Here is a 22664-nt window from a genome sequence, read left to right on the forward strand (position 1 = left end):
CACAATTCTCAGAGATCTGTTTAACTTCTGCAAGCACTCAAAAAAGTGGAAGGAGATTCCCTATGTTGAGGCTTTTTCTCTTCTTCGTTCTCACCCCGACCTATCCAGCAGATGAATCCCCTCCCTTCTGACCTCCCCTGTCAGCTCCGTCCAGCCCCTCAGGTGCTCCCCCTGACTCAGCTGACACCTTTATTCCCCCCAAACTGGGATCCACTCCCTAGTCCCACAAACCATGGCCCCCTTAAGAGAGGTTTTTGGACCTGAGGGCATTATCTGGGTGCATGTCCCATTTTCTATGAATGACTTCATGCAACTCGAGCAAAGGTTGGGCTCAATCACCACAGAAGAGAGTTTCAATGGGTCATCCAGGCTTATAGCCTCACTTATATGTTATTGATTAATACGTTCCTTCTTGAGGAACGTACCAGAGTCTGGGAACTTTCCAGAGCCCATGCAGATGAAACTCACTGAGTTAATCCCAATCACCCACAGGGGCCATTTGCTGCCCCAAGGTGGCATACAGAGTAGGGACCGATTCTCTGCATGTATTATTGCTGGGTTTAAAAAAGCGGCATGTAAGGCTATCAACTTCCAAAAATTACGAGAGACCCCTTCGAAATTTCTGGATTGGCTTACGAAAGACCTTCAGCAGTAACCTAGATCCTGAAACCCCAGATGGCCGTGATGTCCTTGTGACATATTTCCTCTTGCAAAGCTACCCCCGACATCCGGGCCAAACTAAAAAAGCATGAACAAGGCCCTGCCACCCCCCAGACTGAGAAATTTTAGATGCTTGCCCAGGCCCTGCAGGGTGCTTCCTTGGGTCGCTGCCCATCACCGAAATCCCCCCTGGGTTCCTGCTTCAAGTGTGGCAAGGAGGGATATTGGGCCAGTGCATCCCCCGCACTCCACATATCCCATGCCCTAAATGTCAACAACAAGGTCATTGGGGCTCTGACTGTCCTAATCCCATAGGAGGTCTATGGCCAGGTTACCCTCCGACCTTGTGGGCATGGCAATGGAAGATTGACAGAGCCATGGGTCCTTGTCCCTGGCCATAATGATCAATACACAAGAACCCAGGGTGCAGATTCAGGTGGATAGGCACAAGGTTGACTTTCTGCTTGACACCGGGGCTACCTTCTCAGTCCTGACAGAATTCTGGGGGCAAACAGTGCCTTCCACCTCTCCTATTGTCGGGGTAGGAGGAAAGACCATCTATCCAAAAAAGACTCCCCTATTACTCTGTTCCATAGACAACTTCCCATTCTCTCAGACATTCCTAGTTATGCCCCAATGACCAGTTCCTTTGCTCGGCTGAGATATTCTCTCTAAATTCAATACAACAATCAACATCCGGGATCCTGGCATCACTCAGGCCCCAGAATCAGCCTGTTCATCTTTTCTGGCCCTTTTGGCAGAAGACTGGCCATTCTGCTCCACTTGTAAGGCTGATATGAAACATCATACTAAAAAGGACCCCTTACCTACAAACCTGGTTGACCCAATTGTATGGGATACCCACACCCCCTCCACTGTTTCAAGTGCACCAGTAAAGATCCTAACACCTTCCCCAATCAGGCTCAATACCCCCTGTCCACAAAAGCTCTTCTGGGCCTACAATCTATTATTCAGGACCTTCTGAGAAAAGTGGTACCTCTGTCATGCTCATTCCCCTTACAATACTCCCATATTAGCGGTAGAAAAGCCAAATGGGTCCTATCACTTAGTTCAGGACCTACAACTCATCAACACCTCCATTAGGCCCATACATCCTTTGGTTCCCAGCCCATACACATTGCTGTCTCAGATCCCCCACACTTCCATCCACTTCTTGGTCATAGATTTAAAGGATGCTTTCTTCTCCATTCCCCTTGCCCCCAAATCACAAGATCTTTTTGCCTTTACCTGGACAGATCCCACCACCATCACCCCCAGTGCCCTGAATCCACACTCTTGCAATTGTCTGGCAAATCTCTTAGCCCACTTGCGGGGAGGAAAGTACCCCACCACAGCCTTTAAGGCTACTGTGGCCCTCAGGGACTTCTTCCTTGGGCAGATCCGAAAGTCCTAGTCCTCTCACCTTTAAGACTTGGCTTCTAGAGAGACACTTACCCTCCCCTTTCTCTCTCTTGCCCTGCCTCTCCACTCTTTCCATCCCTGGGAGTATCTGGCCTCTCCAGGAGGGGTCCTGAAAAGCCTTGGCCAAGGTCTCCCATGGCTCTGGCTCTGGCCGGGACCAGACCTTCGACTGTCAGGATTCAGTGACAACCAATCTCTGCAGCTCGAACCTGCCACTTAGGCACTCCTGATTTTTTGGCTCTAGCGGGAACACCCCTTTTGCCAATAAATCAGTTTCCTCCTTCTCTGCGTCCTCTTCCCTCCTCCTTACATGGATTATGTGTCCTCTTTGCCAGTTGACTCTCCCCTACAATGCCTCTTGGATCAAATATAGCACCCAGGCCTGGCCCATGTATCCCTTAGACAACCAAAGCAGATGACCCCTTTTTGGGTCCTAATCCTAACCCTAACCCTAAGCCCTTTTTGGGTCCCTGGATCTCTCTATTCTAAGGGATCTCTACAATTACTGTGAGCATTCGAAAAAATGGGTAGAGATCACTTATGTCCAGGCTTTCTTCTTGCTCTGATCCAATCCTGTTCTCTGCACCTCTTGTAAACCTCTAAAAATTATTCTAGCCCGTCCAAAGGGCGCTCAACAGATGACACACTTCTACTTTCTTGTCCTTAGGATATCGGGCCTCTCCACAATAGGCCCAAATGGCATGTAAAGAGGTCACATATCTCTCAAGGGGAAAAGGCCATTACAGTAGACAGAAAACAGTTTATTGGGTCTATACCTACACCAAAGACCAAAGATGACACACTCTTCTTCTTGAGTTTGGCTGGGTACTTCAGGGCCTGGATTCCTATCCCTCAATTCTAAGGGATCTCTACAATTAATTTCTCCCTCCTCACCAGGCTGCTATATAATCTGGCCAAGGGCCCCCAATATGAACCCCTACCCTCAGTGGCAGGGAAGCCCTTTACAATCCTTAAAAAGGCCCTCCTCTGGGCACCCACCCTGCGTCTCCCCGACCTCTCCTGACCCTTCACCCTCTATCTACATAAGAAACAGGGACAAAGTCTGGGTGTTCTGGGTCAGGAATATGGACCCACATTTGCACCAGTGGCCTACATATCCGACCCCACCATCAGAGGCTGACCCCCATGCCTCAGAGCCCTAGCAGTAGCCCGTAACCTCCAGAAAGAAGCACACAAGCTTACCTTTGGGTCCCCGCTAACCATCTAATCTCCTCACCATCTAAAAGATTTCCTCATTTACAAGGGGCTACAGTCACTTCCTCCTTCCAGGGTTCTATCCCTCCTTGTAAATCCCTCCATCTCTTTTCAGTCCTGCTCTCCATTAAATCCTGCCTCCCTCCTCCCATCTTCTACCTCACAAGATCCCATCCACAAATGCCTGGAGGTATTAGAGATGATTTTACCCTGCCCTACCACCATTTCTGAGGGACCCCTGCCCTCTTATACATGAAGGGGTTAAAGTGGTGGGGTATGCTGTCATTTCCCTCTCATCCATCATAGAGGCATAACCTCTCCCACCCAATACCACTAATCAACAACTCATAGCTGCCACAAGGGCATGTGAGCTAGTGGAGGGAAAAACCCTCTTCCTAAAAGGGGCTATTGACCACCAGAGGGATGGCAGTCATTAATTCCACACTCATTTCTGGCCTACTATCCATTGCAAGGCCCATCAAATTGACTCCTCTCTTACTACTATGGGGAATTCCAAGGCCCATCAAGCGGCATGATCAGCCGCCCTACAGAACTTTACCTCCTCTCCTCTACTCTTCATTACCATGGGGGATTGGCCCAAATATCCCCAACAACTCTTCCAGTTTTTTCACTCTCTATTCCTTTCTAGTCCACAGAGTCTCACTACTTTCCTTCACTCCTTTTTCACCCTTTCCCCATGTGATAAGACCCTCCTACAACAGATCACTTCCGCTTGTCACATCTGCCAGAGAACCAATACCAATACTCCATTAAAACCTAAACCTTTCCCTTCTCATCAGGCCCACAGTCATACCCCGGCTGCAGACTGGCAGATTGATTTCACCAACATGCCCTGAGTAAAAAAAAATAAAATATCTTCTTGTATTGGTAGATACTTTTTCAGGATGGGTTGAAGCCTTTCCCACTTTTAACAAACGGGCCTCTACAGTCGTTGATCTGTTGCTTACTCACATAATCGCCCATTTCAGGATGCCCACTTCTATTCCATCAGACAATGGCCCAGAATTCACCTCGCAGATAACTCAGGGACTGGCTCATGCACTATCACTCCCTTTGCATTTCCATTGCCCGTAGCTCCCCCAGGCTTCCGGAAAGGTTGAAAGGACCAATCGGTCCCTTAAAGAGACCCTCACCAGGATCCAACATGGCGGCCGGCAAGGAAGCAGCACTTTCAGTATCTCCACATTAACCAGATCAGAAACACCCATTAAAACAGCTACATTCTACCTACTGAGGAACTTCTAGCAAAATTCCGCTGAAAGGAGACCTGCCAGGAAGTAGTAAGTTATATTAGAGGTGACAGTTGGCCCCAGACAAGTGAATCTTGGCCGGCCGCGGGCGCAGAGGTCCAATCCTGCAGCCACCGCCCAACCGGCTCTGCAAGCGGCCACCGGCGGCCCGGGGCAGTGAGAAGGGTCCACGCCTGGCCCAGGAGACGGCTCCCGCCATCCTGGCTCTCCTGGCGGCCCCGCTCGCTCGGTGATCGGCCACCCCGCCCGCCCGGCTCTTAGCCACGAGGCCACTGCCTACCGGGTTCTACAAGCGGCCCCCATCGGCCGGCGCGCCGAGAAGGGTCCCCGCCTGGCCGGGCAAACGGCCCCGCCCACCCGGCAAACGCCCCCCCCCCCCCGCCCTCCCGGCTCCGTTGGCGGCCCCGCCCCCGGCCAGCGCAGGCTCGGCTCTGCAGGCGGCCCTGGCGGCCCGCGCAGCGAGAAGGATCCCTGCTTGGCCTGGCAAACGGCCTGTGCCCTCCCGGCGCTGCTAACGCCCCGCCCACCCGGCAAACGGGGCCCCCGCCCTCCGGGCTCTGCTGGCACCCCGCCCGCGGCCACCACCCCAGGCTCTGCAGTCGGCCCCCAGCGGCCCTGCGCTTCGAGAAGGGTCCCTGCCCGGCAGACGGCCTGTGCCCTCCAAGCTCTGCTAACGGCCCCGCCCCCACTGCGAACGGCCCCACCCACCCGGCAAACAGCTCCCCCCCTGAGACGGCGTGAAGGAAATCTAACCAAGCCTTTATGAAATAGCGAACTGGGAACTAAAACCAGAGATTGGGTCAGACCAGAGACAAGCCAGTTCCACCCCTCCCTTCGGACACTCCAGCAAGGAGGCAGGGGCCCGCCATTGCAGAGAGGGGAAGTCACCAAAGTTCGGCCAAAGAGATTCCTTCCCAGCGGAATCTACTTTGGCAGGTGTGTGACTCCCACCAGCATCAGATACAAACAACCGGGAAACTTCAAAATCTCTCCGTGGGCGTGACTGTAAGGGCCAAGGGACTCCCGACCCCTAACTCCCAATACTGCCAGTGACGTGGGCGTGACTGTAGGGGCGGAGGGAAGCAGAGAAGACTCCCCACCCCCAACTCCCCCAACCGCCAACTGAGAGGGCGTGACAGTAGGGGCGGAGGGAAACAGAGGACACTCCAGACCCCCAACTCCTCCTACTGCTAGCGGAGTGGTCGTGATTGTAGGGGCTGAGGGAAGCAGATGGGATCCTCGACCCCCAACTCCCATTACCACCAGTGGCGACACCAATGGTCTTAGCCGCCAGACTCCGAAGGTGTGCCCACCAAAGGGGTCAGGAAAAATTAAACTATTGACTCCCAGAACACAGCTCCACAGCACTGGGGCTTAGATGAATGACAGAGAGAGTGCTCAGTCACTAGGGAAATAGAACACCCAGAGGTGCTGAAAGTGTAACCAAATCCTTGGAGAACCTCCTCCGGTGCACAGGACCTGGCTGGCTGGCAGGAGGAAGGGGAGGAGGGGCCGTAGAAGTGAAACGGCTCTGGACCAACAGGATTGAGAGACTCCCAGGAGCCGCCTTACAGGGATTGCTGTTGACACATTGAGGGCAAATCTCAGCCTGGAGGGCACAGCTTTGCCTACGGGAAGAGAAGAAAATGGATCTCTAAGACCTAATTTTATTTCTTATTTTATTTTATCTTTTCTCTCCCTTTTTCCCTCTTTCTCTCCCCTTCCAAGTTTTATTGTTCTTTCCATTCTCCTCTATGCTATCTAACTCCCCCTCCTTCTTACTTTTCAAGAGCACCTTCCTTTCCCTTCCCCCCAACTTTCATCCCAAGCATTACGTCCTCCATTTCGTGTAACTGTCTAAATGCAAACAGGTGAATGTTTCGAGGCCGTCTATAGTGCTCCTAAATACCTAGCTACTACCAACACCCTGATCCAATTGACGGTTAGCATCCCCCTTCAGTAGAGCAATCTTCTAAAGTAGCCAAGACATACTAACCCGTATACCTTCATAGCACCCAACATAAAGTCCTAAGAACAAAAAACAAATCACTATATGCATACAAAATCCGGAAGCCCTTTATAAATTGAATGAATCAGCTCTAAAGTACAATAAAGCCCAACATCTATAGGCATAATCTCCCACCACAAAGGAGAAACAACAGATATAAACAAAGCCAAAACAAATGTATAGGAGAAGGCAGTTACAAAGCAGTCAAATAGAGCTGGAAAGTAAAGTGAACAACATGAAAAAAACAGGGAAAAAAGGAGTACAGATAATGCAGGACAACTTAAATCTACAGGAGGACCTAGAAGCATCAGAAACATGGACAGGGAAAGAAATCAAGGCATACCTAACTCAGATGGAACGGAATTTTAGAGAAGACATGAGACAGCAAATCCAAGAATTGAAAGTATATTTTGAAAACCAACTAAACAAACAAATACAATCTGCAAAGAACGAGCTTTACCAGGAGATAGAGATCTTAAAAAAAAACCAAACAGTGATTTTAGAAATGCAAGAAACCATAAACCAGATTAAAAATGCTAACGAGAATATTACAAATAGACTAGATCAAGTAGAAGTCAGAACATCAGATAATGAAGACAAAGTTTATCAACTTGAAAAGAATATAGTCAATACTGAAAAGATGCTTAAATCTCACGAGCAATCTATCCAAGAGATATGGGATTTCATCAAAAAACCAAATTTGAGAGTCATTGGGATAGAAGAAGGCACAGAGATTCAAGCCAAAGGAATGGACAACCTACTGAATGAAATAATCCTAGAAAACTTCCCAGAGATGAAAGATGGAATGGATTGCCAAATCCTGGAAGCCTACAGGACCCCAAACATCCAAAACTGTAATAGGCCAACTCCAAGACATATAATTATGAAGATAGCCAACATACAGAACAAGGAGAGAATATTAAAAGCTACGAGGGAAAGGAGGCAGATTACATTCAGGGGTAAACCAATTAGGATAACGGCTGATTTTTCATCACAGACTTTGAAAGCGAGAAGATCCTGGAACAATGTATTTCAAACGCTGAAAAATAATGGATTCCAACCAAGAATATTGTATCCAGCAAAATTAAGCTTCAGATTTGACAATGAAATTAAAATCTTTCACGATAAACAAAAGCTAAAAGATTTCGCAGCCAGAAAACCAGCACTGCAAAGCATTTTGGGCAAAATTCTACAAGAAGAGGAATGGAAAAACAGTGCCCAAAACCAACAGCGGGAGGTATCTCAGTAAAGGCGGAGGAAAACAACCAAAAAGTAAAAACTAGCCAAACTAAAATAAATAAATAAATAAACATGACTGGAAGTACAAATCATATTTCAATTGTAACCTTAAATGTTAATGGACTAAACTCACCAATCAAGAGACACAGGCTGGTAACCTGGATCAAAAAAACAAATCCAACAATATGCTGCCTTCAGGAGACTCATATGATAGGAAAAGACATACACAGGTTGAAGGTGAAAGGTTGGGAAAAATCATACCACTCACATGGCCCTCGGAAGCAAGCAGGAGTGGCCATACTCATATCGAATAAACTCAACTTCAAACCTAAGTTAATCAAAAGGGATAAAGAAGGACACTATATCCTGTTAAAAGGAACTATTCACCAACAAGACATAACAATTATCAATTTATATGCACCAAATAATGGTGCAGCAACATTCATAAAACAAACTCTCCTCAAGTTCAAGAGTCAAATTGACCACAACACAATAATTATGGGTGACTTCAACACACCGCTCTCGCCATTAGACAGATCCTCCAGACAAAAGCTGAATAAAGAAACTATAGAACTCAATGACACAATCAATAACCTAGACTTAACCGACATATATAGAATATATCAACCATCATCAAGTGGATACACGTTCTTCTCAGCAGCACATGGATCGTACTCAAAGATAGATCATATATTATGCCATAGGGCAACTCTTAGTAAATATAAAGGAGTGGAGATAATACCATGCACCATATCTGATCATAATGGAATGAAACTGGAAATCAATGAAAAAAGAAGGAAGGAAAAATCCTGCATCACATGGAAAATAAACAATATGTTACTGAATGATCAATGGGTTACAGAAGACATAAAGGAGGAAATCAAAAAATTCTTAGAGATAAACGACAATTCAGACACAACATACCGGAATCTATGGGACACAATGAAAGCAGTTTTAAGAGGGAAATTCATTTCCTGGAGTTCATTCCTCAAAAAAAGAAAAAACCAACAAATAAACGAACTCACACGACATCTCAAAACCCTAGAAAAGGAAGAGCAAAACAACAGCAAATATAGCAGAAGACAAGAAATAATTAAAATCAGAGCGGAAATCAACAAAATTGAAACAAAAAAAACCATTGAAAAAATTGATAAAACTAAAAGTTGGTTCTTTGAAAAAATAAATAAGATCGACAGACCCTTAGCCATGCTAACGAAGAGAAGAAGAGAGAAAACTCAAATCACTAACATACGGGATGAAAAAGGCAATATCACAACAGACACTACAGAAATACAGAAGATAATTAGAAAGTATTTTGAAACCCTATATTCTAATAAAATAGAAGACAGTGAAGACATCGATAAATTTCTTAAGTCATATGAGCTGCCCAGATTGAGTCAGGAAGACACACACAATTTAAACAGACCAATAACAAAGGAAGAAATAGAAGAAGCCATCAAAAGACTACCAACCAAAAAAAGCCCTGGACCAGATGGGTATACAGCGGAGTTTTACAAAACCTTCAAAGAAGAATTAATACCAATACTTTTCAAGCTATTTCAAGAAATAGAAAAAGAAGGAGCTCTTCCAAATTCATTCTATGAGGCCAACATCACCCTGATCCCGAAACCAGACAAAGACACTTCAAAGAAAGAAAACTATAGACCAATATCTCTAATGAACATAGATGCAAAAATTCTCAATAAAATCCTGGCGAATCGAATACAAAAGCATATCAAAAAAATTGTGCACCATGATCAAGTAGGATTCATCCCTGGGATGCAAGGTTGGTTCAATATACGGAAATCAATAAATATTATTCACCACATCAATAGACTTAAAGATAAGAACCATATGATCGTCTCGATAGATGCAGAAAAAGCATTCGACAAAGTACAGCATCCTTTTATGTTCAAAACACTAGAAAAACTGGGGATAACAGGAACTTACCTCAACATTGTAAAAGCTATATATGCTAAGCCTCAGGCTAGCATCATTCTAAATGGAGAAAAACTGAAGGCATTCCCGCTAAAATCTGGAACAAGACAGGGATGCCCTCTCTCACCTCTTCTATTTAATTTAGTCCTTGAAATACTAGCCAGAGCAATTAGACAGACAAGAGAAATTAAAGGCATAAAAATAGGAAAAGAAGAACTTAAAATATCACTATTTGCGGACGATATGATCCTATACTTAGAAGACCCAAAAGGGTCTACAAAGAAACTACTAGAACTGATAAATGAATTCAGCAAAGTGGCAGGATATAAAATCAACACGCATAAATCAAAGGCATTCCTGTATATCAGTAACAAAACTTCTGAAATGGAAATGAGGAAAACCACCCCATTCACAATATCCTCAAAAAAAATAAAATACTTGGGAATCAACCTAACAAAAGAGGTGAAAGATTTATACAATGAAAACTACAGAACCCTAAAGAGAGAGATAGAAGAAGATCTTAGAAGATGGAAAAATGTACCCTGTTCATGGATAGGCAGAACCAACATCATCAAAATGGCGATATTACCCAAAGTTCTCTACAGGTTCAATGCAATGCCAATCAAAATCCCAACGGCATTTCTGGTAGAAATAGATAAAGCTATCATGAAATTCATATGGAAAAACAAAAGACCCAGAATAGCAAAAGCAATTCTAAGCAGGAAGTGTGAATCGGGAGGTATAGCGATACCAGATTTCAAACTGTACTACAGAGCAATAGTAACAAAAACAGCATGGTACTGGTACCAAAACAGGAAGGTGGATCAATGGTACAGAATAGAGGACACAGAGACCAATCCACAAAATTACAACTTTCTTATATTTGATAAAGGCGCTAAAAGCATGCAATGGAGAAAGGATAGCATCTTCAACAAATGGTGCTGGGAAAACTGGAAATCCATATGCAACAAAATGAAGCTGAACCCCTTTCTCTCGCCATGCACAAAAGTAAATTCAAAATGGATCAAGGACCTAGATATCAAATCAGAGACTCTGCACCTGATAGAAGAAAAAGTTGGCTTCAATCTACACATTGTGGGGTCGGGCTCCAAATTCCTTAATAGGACGCCCATAGCACAAAAGTTAATAACTAGAATCAACAAATGGGACTTACTCAAACTAAAAAGTTTTCTCTCAGCAAGAGAAACAATAAGAGAGGTAAATAGGGAACCTACATCCTGGGAACAAATCTTTACTCCTCACACTTCAGATAGAGCCCTAATATCCAGAATATACAAAGAACTCAAAAAATTAAACAACAAGATAACAAACAACCCTATCAACAAATGGGCGAAGGACCTGAACAGACACTTCTCAGAGGAGGACATACAATCTATCAATAAGTACATGAAAAAATGCTCACCATCTCTAGCAGTCAGAGAAATGCAAATCAAAACCACCCTAAGATACCATCTCACTCCAGTAAGATTGGCAGCCATTATGAAGTCAAGCAACAATAAGTGCTGGCGAGGATGTGGGGAAAAGGGTACGCTTGTACATTGCTGGTGGAACTGCAAACTGGTGCGGCCAATATGGAAAGCAGTATGGAGATTCCTAGGAAAGCTGGGAATGGAACCACCATTTGACCCAGCTATCGCCCTTCTCGGTCTATTCCCTGAGGACCTTAAAAGAGCATACTATAGGGATACTGCCACATCAATGATCATGGCAGCACAATTCACAATAACTAGACTTTGGAATCAACCCAGATGCCCTTCAATAGATGAATGGATTAAAAAACTGTGGCATTTATACACAATGGAGTATTACGCAGCACTAAAAAATGACAAAATCATGGATTTTGCAGGGAAATGGATGGCATTAGAGCAGATTATGCTAAGTGAAGCTAGCCAATCCTTAAAAAACAAATGCCAAATGTCTTCCTTGATATAAAGAGAGCAACTAAGATCAGAACAGGGAAGAAGAGCATGAGGAAAAGATTAACATTAAACAGAGACGAGTGGGGGGAGAGAAAGGGAGAGAGAAGGGAAACTATGGAAATGGAAGGAGACCCTCATTGTTACACAAAATTACATATAAGAGTTTGTGAGGGGAAAGGGGGAAAAAAAAAACAAGGGAGAGAATTAAACAACAGCAGATGGGGTAGAGAGGGAAGATGAGAGGGAAGGGGAGGGGGGATAGTAGGGGATAGGAAAGGTAGCAGAATACAACAGTCACTAATATGGTATTATGTAAAAATGTGGATGTGTAACCGATGTGATTCTGCAACTTGTATTTGGGGTAAAAAATGGGAGTTCATAACCCACTTGAATCAAATGTATGGAAGATGATATGTCATGAGCTGTGTAATGTTTTGAACAACCAATAAAAAAAATAAATAAATAAAAAAAAAAAAAAAAAAAAAAAAAGAGACCCTCACCAAGCTCACCATGGAATTAAGCCTAGACTGGGTAAAATTGCTCCCCTTGCCTTTATTGCACATTAGAGCCTTGCTAAAGAAGCCTTCTAATCTCTCACCTTTCAAAGTCATGTATGGCCATCCCCTCGTTCCTCTTGGGTTGCCTACAGAACCCCTACCCATCTCTGAAACCTATGCCCTGCCCCTCCTCTTCCATCTATGCTCTTAACTCTGGCACTATCAAGACTGCCTCTTTCCTGACCCCAGTCTCTTTCAAAACCCTACTTCCTTAACACCTGGTCAACTTGTTTACTTTTGCCCACGAGGGGAAAAGCCTCCTCTAAAACCAAAATGGTAGGGTCCTGCTCAGGTGATTATGTGCACTTTTTTGGCGGCCAAACTCAAGCTGTTTAATAACCAACTTACCCCATGGATTCACATTTCCAGGCTCAAGCCTGGCACTCCTACACCTTCATCAGAAGAGCCAACGATCATCACCTGTCATTAAGTACTCTTGTCATCCATCCCCACAAGATCCCCTCAAGCTCTGCCTCTCCCATGTCTCCGTTCTTAGCCCAATACCTAATGCTCCCTCTCATTTCTGGACTCTCTTGTGTCCTCTCTTTGCCCTATGTCTGGAGATTCAAAGCAAGTGACCCTAAGGGCCCCCCTCCAGCCAGACCCCCTTCTCCTCCTTACAGACCCCCTACTTTCTTGGATCTGGCCAGTAGTGGGACCGTTGTGTGTTGTCCTTCTGACAAACAACTTAGGTGTCCAGAGAATGGTGACCCCTGAATAAGTGTGAACTACCTTTATCATAAGAGAGCACTTTACCAGTTGCCTTCTGTGCCTAAGGAGGAACATGTGTGTTGTGTTTACCCTCCCAGTTTCATAAGAATTTCAAGTATCAATATTTAAGTTTGAGGCATTTCACATAAAACCTAGAGAGATCTGACTGCTCTCAAAGGGAAATCTGGTAACAATGGGCCACCATCCTCCCTTGGCTGCTTTTGTTCAGAGCATGGGAGAAGCTGCCTTCTTTATTACAAAGCCCATGCTTTCTTGGTGTGACTAGGGAAAGCTGGGAACAGTGATAAGTGAGAGAAGCAAGCTGGTTTGGAAAGTTGGGATATTTCAAGAAAGGTAAAGAGAGAAGCAAGCTGATTTCAGAGACACCCAGGTAGGAGAGTTTGAATAGAGAGGGGAGGGAGCTAGGTCAAACGCCCAAGCCCCCACCCAAGGCTGAACACTTAACCCCCTTGTGCCAACAAGGCAGCTTGCAGACCCAGAGACCCCATTACATTTGGGCTATAAAAATTCCCCGTGCCTGTTCCTTCCCTTTATCATAAAGTTCATTCAGACTCAGGTGGGTAAAAAATTTCTAATCAAGCTTTTAACCAGCTTCTCCTCAGGAATTACCAACTCCTGTCTACTGATGATACCTCCAGTCAAGACTTATGCTGAATGGACTGACATCATTATGGATCTGTGGTGCAAGGAACCTTCATTGATCTGGTTCCTGAAGTTATACTGGTCCTCTCTGCCCTCCTTTGGGGACTCCTACTTCCCTCCTTTCTGATCCTCTCACACATCCCATCCTAGCAGGAAGCAGCTAGAATGAGTCGATGCCCACTCTCATTTAATAACAAAGAGGGGGGAATGTTGGGAGTCACCCCAGTTCCAAAGACTAACTTCCCCATCCCCCGAGAAGAGCCGTCCAATGATGAGCTCTGCTGGCTCACATGATCCTTACCCACCAATCAGACTAGCCCTGCTGGCTCACATGATCCTTACCCACCAATCAGAAAGCATCCCATGCCAACTGTAAAGCCATTAAACAGTTAAACTGACATAACTGTCAAACCACACATGGTTCTATAAATATGCAGAGCTGTTCCTCAATAAATGGGCATTTTCTCCAACGACGAGCCTTGTTTGTTCTTTCAACTCCAACCTAGTCAACATGATCTGCACACATCTTTTCTACCTAATTATCCACACACATCTCTTTCTCTTTCTTCATTAGTTTCTGACATTCTCTATGAACCTCCTTAGTTTAAGTTTTCCATGATCTGGCTCTATTCTCTCTTCCTTCCTTAGGCAACCCATTCTTACTTGTACCCCTTAAATTATGTTTTTCTCTATCTTTTCAGGAAGAATCCTCATGTGCTGATGAAATGTCACCATTGATTAAAGGATAATCTCACAATGTCCTAGTGCCACTGAGGAACTGAAGTGTATTGACTTAATTTAAACACCCACACGTGGCTAGTACCTATGAATGCAAACATCTGAGATCCAAACCTTGACTTATTTTTTTGGTGCAGGGGACAGGGTTACCAGGAATTAAACTCAGGGGCACTCAACCACTGAGCCACATCCTCAGCCCTACTTTGTATTTTATTTAGAGACGGGGGTCTCATTGTGTTGCATAGTGCCTCGCTGTTGCTGAGATTGGCTTTGAACTCGTGATCCACTCCTCAGCCTCCCATAGGGATTACCTGTGTGTGCCACTGCACCTGGCCCAAACTTTGACTTTATAGTCCTATTTCATGGGGTTCATACTCACTGGGATAAAAGATTTGATAATTAAATGTTCCCATAACATTATCATAGAAAATCACCATCCATCCATCTATCCTATATGTATCTACCCAGTTCTATTCAGCTTTCTGTGATGATGGAAACAGTCTATTTGACATGTGGCTAGTGCCACCGAGGAACTGAAGTGTATTGATTTTTAATTAATTAAAATTTAAACATTCACATATGGCTGGTAGCTACGAATGCAAACATCCAAGCTTCAAACCTTGACCTTTTTTTGGCGTTGGGGAGTGGGGTATCAGGGATTGAACTCAGGGGCACTCAACCACTGAGCCACATTTCCAGCCCTACTTCACATTTTATTTAGAGATAGGGTCTTGTTGAGTTGTATAGCACCTTGCTGAAGTTAGCTTTGGACTTGTGATCCTCTTGCCTTATCCTCCCACTGGGATTACAGGTGTGTGCCACTGCACCTGGCCCAAACCTTGACTTTAGTCCTATTTCATGGGGTTCAAACTCATTGGGATAAAAGATTTCATAATTAGATGTTCCCAAGGCATCATCATAGAAAAACATCATAGGAAAAAACATCAGTAAATCTGAACTCTGTAGACCTTTCAAACACTTGTTTTGTGTATTATTTTTTTATCCCAAATTGCATGTTTGGCATAGGGACCATGTTTATTTCAGGGCCCCAGGTATCTAAAAGTCCTGATGCATTCCAAGATACATGAGTTAATTTCATGATTGTGCTTAGCTTCTGTCAAGAGAAAAATCAAGACGGAGGTCAGCTTCTATGAGAAGAGCTGTTTGGTGTGCATGAAGTAGAGCAGAGAGAGGGCATGTTCTAGGGAAGGTGACATTCACTCGTGTCTGAATAGTGTTGTGTTTTACTAAAATACACCCAACTTTTTCCCCACGTGTCATGTTTACTGTTTCTCTATTGACAGTTTTCTTTTGCTACTTTAATGACATTCATTATATCAGTGTCAGTGACTACTCTTATAACATTGTGTGTTACTGTGTAGTTTCTGTGTATTCTGAGGTCATCCATTTTGAAGACAGGTGCCCCAGGTCTTCTATTACCTGATGCCTCTCACTGGCATGAGCCCTACTTCTCAAGGGAAGATATGCACAAGAATCATCACATTTCATGGAAGTTCACATTTTGACTTGGTAGTTGTAGGGTGGGTTTGAGATTCTGTGTTTCTAATAATTTCCCAAATGCTGTTGATGCTGCTTGTCCATGGACCAGGCTTTGAGTAGCAACAGTCTCTTTGCTGCCCAATATTTCCTTACATTTCCTCCAACATGCTTAGATGAAAGATTCTTCAGTTGACCACACACTGAAACCTTAGTATTATAAACAATCAAATCAGTGTTTCAAGCTATATGTTACCTAGAATAATTTAAAATTTTCCTGGATGAGAATATCATCCCCTTTTTTACTTACACAAAATTTAAGGGACATATTGATCATACTGTGTATCTTAGATAGAAATGGTGTCTCTTGAAATTACCTATCTTTGGTGGTGCTGAGAATGGCACAGCTAGAAGCCAAGTCCAAGTGTGGTACAGACCTCAGGAAAACTGGATTAAAAAAAGTTTTCCATTGTCTCCTCTATCAGATAAACACGAGAGGGAAAACCACTCTGAGAATGACCCTGAACTGCTTTTCCATGGTCCTGCCTGGTGATTGTGGGTTTTAATGTGATTTCTATTAATCCAAACCCTGATGTTGTGATTTGCTGGATTTACCTGAATTGTGTTTCCTCTTCCATTAGCCCTGTCTGACCTGGAGCTTGTGGCCCAATCAATTATCTTCATTTTTGCTGGCTATGAGACCACTAGCAGTGCTCTTTCCTTCATTTTGTATGAACTGGCCACCCATCCTGATGCCCAGACCAAACTGCAGCAGGAGATTGATGCGGCTTTGCCCAATAAGGTGAGAAGATGGTACCTGGAGAGGGAGGAGAGAGGCGGAGCCTCAGCAAGACTGCCTCCTCATCCCTTCCTAGGAGGCTTTGTCCAAAATATAGTCACTGATTCTTTTCACCAGCTCTATTTGGAAAAGATCTGAAGAGACAAATGAAGGAGAAAACAGTATTTTGGAGAAAATGCTATTTCCAAAACTACAAGGAATTTTTAAGAGTGAAATTTCAGTTGTACCCATTAACCCATTACCAGTTACCATGATGATACCTAGGAAGTGTAAGCATGTGTCACTCAAGTGTCCAGATCATTGGCTCTGCTGAGCTGTGGCATGAGCTCCTTCCTGGCTGTCTGCTGAGTGAGCCTGGGCTTGGTGGGCAGGCCAACTCTGCTCTGCTCCACACATCTTCACACTCTAGTCATGTATTAGAGAGAAGCTGCCAAGGGATGAGTCAGGTTTTCTGGCTCCTGAGCCAAACACTTTACTTCTACCTTGTGTCCTCTCCAATGTCACACCAGGCATTAGCCACATGTTGTGCCTGCTGTCCTCACACCTCTGCCTAAACAGGGAGTCTATCAGATATCAAGACACCTGGTCTCTGGGGCTGGCATGGCTGGTTTGGAGTGAAGTGGGCACAAAGCTTCTTCAGAGATCACAATGAAGCCCTGAAGAACAACCAGAAGACGGGTCCAGCAACAGAGGGTCGGGCTGAGAGTGGCTTCCTGTTCTCCTTAGAACGTTTTCTGGAACTGAAACTGTGTGACATGGTGCCATCCAATCTTAGCCTTCTTTTGGTGGTATTAGGGTAGAAGTTACCATTTTTCCCAACATTTTTTACATGATATAGTGTGTGTGTGTGTGTGTATATATATATATATATATATATATATATATATATTCAAAGCAGGATTATTCAAGAAAAAACCGGATGTATAATGGGTTATTTCCTCTTTTCTATGTTCTATTTCCTTGAAATAGACATGATTTTTGTAGTGAAAGGTTACAGTGACTTTCACATATTTTACCTGAGTGTAATTGTCATATTCTATTAGTTACTTTTCCTCACATGAGAAAAAGTAGTACATGATGATGCTGAGGATATTACACACTGAATTTGGGATTGTCCCAAAGGTCTCTTATGTACATAACTACTCTGTACTTCTCAATGGGCCATGGACATGGTTGTCAAATGGACATGATTGTTATTATAATGCTTAGGCAATTGTAAGTACTACTCTCCTTCACCATTCTGTTATTCTTGAGACCTCCTAACACTTTAATAAAACTACGCAGATTGTGTTTAAAGTTAGTTCTAAACATGAATTTCAAAAAATCTCTTTTTTTCTCTTCAGGCACCTGCTACCTATGATACCGTGTTACAGATGGAGTACCTGGACATGGTGGTGAATGAAACTCTCAGGTTGTTCCCAATTGCTGGCAGACTTGAGAGGGTCTGTAAGAAAGATGTTGAAATCAATGGAGTGCCCATTAGGAAGGGAACAGTGGTGATGATGCCAAACTATGTTCTTCATCGAGACCCACAGTACTGGCCAGAGCCTGAGGAGTTCCGCCCTGAAAGGTACAGGGCCTCTGGGAAAGGGAACCGCCCTGGGCTAGGGTTGTCCAAGCATGTCCTTGTATTTCTTATCATAGATGACATACAGGTAGCTATGTAATCATTTTTATATATGTCTTTGTATTTTAAGCAGTTTTCCTGTTATAAATATAACATTTTCTTGCAAAATGATATGAATTTGTGACAAGGAACAAAACGAATGCTATGTCCATTCACTATCCTGAATTCTTTTTTTAAAAATTTTAGTTGATTTTTAAAAAAATAAATGACAACAGAATGCATTACAATTCTTATTACACATATGTAACACAATTTCTCATAACTCTGTTTGTATATAAAGTATGTTGACACCAATTTGTGTCTTCATACATGTACTTTGGATAATGATGTTCATCACATTCCACCACCCATGCTAACCCCCTGCCCCCTCCCTTACCCTTCCACCCTCTGCTCTATCTAGAGTTCATCTGTTCCTCCCATGCTCCCCGTTCCTACCCCACTATGAGTCAGCTTCCTTATATCAGAGAAAACATTTGGCATTTGTTTTTTTGGAATTGGCTAACTTCACTTAGCATTATCTTCTCCAACACCATCCATTTACTTTGCAAATGGCCATGATTTTATTCTCTTTTAATGCTGAGTAAAATTCCATTGTGTATATATGCCACATTTTTAAATCCATTCATCTACTGAAGGGCATCTAGATTAGCTTCACAGTTTATTGTGAATTGTGCTGCTATAAACATTGATGTGGCTGTGTCCCTGTAGCATGCTGTTTTTAAGTCTTTTGGGTATAAACCGAGGAGAGGAATAGCTGGGTCAAATGATGGTTCCATTCCCAGATTTCCAAGGAATCTCCATACTGCTTTCCATATTGGCTGCACCAATTTACAGTCCCACAAGCAATGTATGAGTGTACTTTTTTCCCTACATCCTTGCCAACTCTTATTGTTGTCTTCATAATAGCTGCCATTCTGACTGGAGTGAGATTATATCTTAGAGTAGTTTTGATTTGCATTTCTCATATATTTGTTGATTGATTGTATATCCTCTTCTGAGAAGTGTCTGTTAAGGTTCTTGCCCCATTTATTGATTAGGTTATTTTTTTTTTTTTGGTGCTTCGCTTTTGAGTTCTTTATATACCCTAGAGATTGATGTTCTACCCAAGCTGTAGGCTCTTTATTCACCTCACAAATTATTTCTTTTGCTGAGAATAAACGTTTTAGTTTGTTAAATTCTTTAAATAATCATGAATTAATAATATGATCATGTTCTCATAAACATATTTCTATGTATATATAGATATTTTTGCAAAATTAGATTGTATGATATTTTATTTGATTTTTGTTAGCACTTGATAATATATGCATTCAACTTCTGTATGTATGATTTTTGGGGTGGTACCAGTAATTGAACTCATGGGCAGTCGACCACTGAGCCACATCCATAGCCCTATTTTGTATTTTATTAGAGACAGGGTTTGAGTTGTTTAATGCCTCGCTAAATTGCTGAAGCTGTCTTTGAACTTGGGATCCTACTGTCTCCGTCTCCCAAGTCACTGGGATTACAGGCGTGTGCCACTGTGCTCACCCTGTATGTATGGTTTTTGCATCTATAATTTCAACTTATTAAATAAACTTTTATTCTTGTCAGTTTCCCCTAAACAGTCTAATACAATAAGTATTTACGTAGTATTTAAATATTATTAGTTATTATAAGCAATCCAGAGATGATTTAAAATATATTTCAGGATGTGCATAGGTTATACAAGTAGTTCCCCATTGTTTTTATAAGAGACTTGATCATGCAGGATTTTGTTTATTCCGATGCTAAAACTAATTCTCCTCAGATATGGCACCATGACTCTGTGTGTATGCATGTGTGTGTGTGTGTGTGTGTGTGTGTGTGTGTGTCTGTGTTTTCAAATTTTATAGCATGTGCCATAACCTACATAACCACTGTCTCATTTCATTTTATGTATTCACTCTTATACTCCTTATATTTTATGTGTGTTTAGTTTCCTTTACTGTCTCAATTTACCATGATTTCCTTTGAAATAGCATTTATCTCATCTCAAAAAGACCCAAAGATCCTATAGGCTAAGGGGGAAAAAGGTGGAGAAACTCCTATAGGCTAAGGGGGAGAAAGGTGGAAAAACTCCATAGCTTAACAATTCTCATAGCAAAACCACAGCTGGATTTCAATGACCAGCCCAGAAATCATCTTTTACACCACTGCTTGTGGGTGTCTAAGGCACAACTGAAACAAGTAACTGTTGTGGTTTTAATGTTTTGTTGACTTGTCATCTATTGTGGAACCAGGTTCAGTAAGAAAAACAAGGACAGCATTGATCCGTACATATACATGCCCTTTGGAAATGGCCCTCGAAACTGCATTGGCATGAGGTTTGCTCTCATGAACATGAAAGTTGCTCTTGTCAAAGTAATGCAGAACTTCTCCTTCCAAACTTGTAAGGAAACCCAGGTCAGTAGATTTTCATATAAATAATGTTTTATTTCAAGATGTTTTTCCAAACAGAGGGGCCTAGTCACAGAAAAATATATGCTTATTCATCATTAAATTATTAGATTTATAGTCCAGTGAGTCACTTTTGCACCATCTTTGAGATTTTTAGAGTTCATCACCATGGGGGCTCTAAGTCTATGGCTTTATGAAGACCAAAGTGTGTGGACAGTGAACTTGAGCACAGTGTAAATTCATCTCCAAGTCTCCTGGAGAGACCCTGTGCACAGTCGTGAGGTGTGGTGACCACAGGGTTCTGATGTTTGAGAGAAGATCTCCTCACCGGAACCTATAGAACCTCCCTGTCTCAGGCCTTGTACAGGATAAATGTTTATGAAATAATTTTTCAGATAAATGAATAATTTTACTATCCAATCATGACACACCTTAGAGAATGAGTAGGATGAATTCAAAGTACATGATACTAAAAGTAGTTTTATGTTTGTGGAGCATTTCTGGGCATAATGTATCTTCTCTACTTTGCTGTTTTGGTTCCTGGTGTTTCATTCATTGCTTCTCCAAATGCTTGTCTATATGTTACAGATTCCCCTGAAATTAGCCAAACAAGGACTTCTTCAACCTCAAAAGCCCATTATTCTGAAGGCTGTGTGTAGAGATGTAACAATAAGGGGAGCCTGAACTTCCCTAAGGATTTGTGCATTGTTATCCTCAGAGCCTGGGACCCATAACATCAGAGAACAAAAATGTATTTTGTGAAGAAAACTCAAAATGAAGATTGACTCTATATTCCTCAATTGATGAATGATAAGAGATGCTGGACCTTTGCTGAGCTTGCTCAAGGTCTTTGCAGAGTATTATCTATTTTTTGATGGAAAGGAGGTGCCCACCTCAGTGCCAGATGTAAAGACTCACCCTTTCTGGGTCTAATGGTCTCTCTCCTCTCACTGCCAGTTAGTCCTGGCAGCTCCTCTTGAGCTCTGATCAGAGAATCAATAATTATCACCAAATTTGTCAACAATTTTTAAGGAAAATGAGGGTGGTTGTGGTGGCTTTTGTAGTGACATTGATATATGATGCGTTCTTTGAAATATGCTGTGATAAGTTTTATAATGAGAAAGTCAATAAACATATCCTTATAAAATTTATCTGAAGCCTCTATGCCCATTTAAGGGGATATATAGTACTGAATCAGTGAAAGTCAAAGCTCAATCTTTTGATCATCACAATCACTGAATACATGGAGCTTTTTCAGAAATTCAAATTAAATAGTAAGATAGATACAGTTAACCCACTGTGATTTTTTGCATTGTTGGAAAAGTATATTCATAGTGTCCTTCTGCAATTTTTGAAGCACATAATTTGTAACACTCTACTGAGGTAGTTATTACTGTATCTCTAGTTTAGATTTCATATTCCCACCCTATCTCCCTTATTGATTCTGGAAAGCAAGAAACATATTTGTAGTCCATCTTCAACTCCTAATGGTGCAGCCTTTATTCATTTATTTAATTATTTATTTGTTTTGCTACCAGGGATTGAATCCAGAGGTTTTTAACCACTGAGCCACATCCCCAACACTTTACTGTTTGTTCTAATTATTTATACATGACAGAAGAACACATTTTGTCACATTATACAAAAATGGAGTACAACTTCTTATCCTTCTGGTTGTACATGATGTAGACATACACCAGTCATGTAACTATATATACACATAGGGTAATGACCAATTCTTTCTACTACATTCCACATATATATTATATATTATATGTTATATGATATATGATATATATTTATTGATACAGGTTTTAGCTATGATGCTCATGGTATCATTGAGTTTTGACACTAGTTTTGAACTCATGATCCTCCTACCTCAGCATATAGAGTCTTGAGGATTACAGACAAAGAATAAGTTGTCCTACTCTTTGAGATTAGTAAGGAAAGACTCTACCAAA

The 22664-nt window shown here is 42.6% G+C and overlaps 1 protein-coding gene and 1 pseudogene across 1 annotated transcript in view; one reads left to right on the forward strand and one right to left on the reverse strand.

Moving 5' to 3' along the window:
* The window catches only part of LOC114106093 (cytochrome P450 3A19-like), a 49275-nt gene extending 27888 nt beyond the window's left edge, over window positions 1–21387 (forward strand). The window contains exons 5-8 of the mRNA XM_071605742.1: window positions 16501–16661; window positions 18002–18228; window positions 20547–20709; window positions 21292–21387. Of these exons, the coding sequence (XP_071461843.1) occupies window positions 16501–16661; window positions 18002–18228; window positions 20547–20709; window positions 21292–21387 (647 nt within the window). The remainder of the gene's footprint in view (window positions 1–16500; window positions 16662–18001; window positions 18229–20546; window positions 20710–21291) is intronic.
* Window positions 1–22664, reverse strand: part of LOC139702888 (cytochrome P450 3A21-like) — a 251432-nt pseudogene that overhangs the window by 194381 nt on the left and 34387 nt on the right.

Source organism: Marmota flaviventris, chromosome 19 (assembly GCF_047511675.1).
Source record: "Marmota flaviventris isolate mMarFla1 chromosome 19, mMarFla1.hap1, whole genome shotgun sequence".
NCBI lineage: Eukaryota > Metazoa > Chordata > Mammalia > Rodentia > Sciuridae > Marmota > Marmota flaviventris.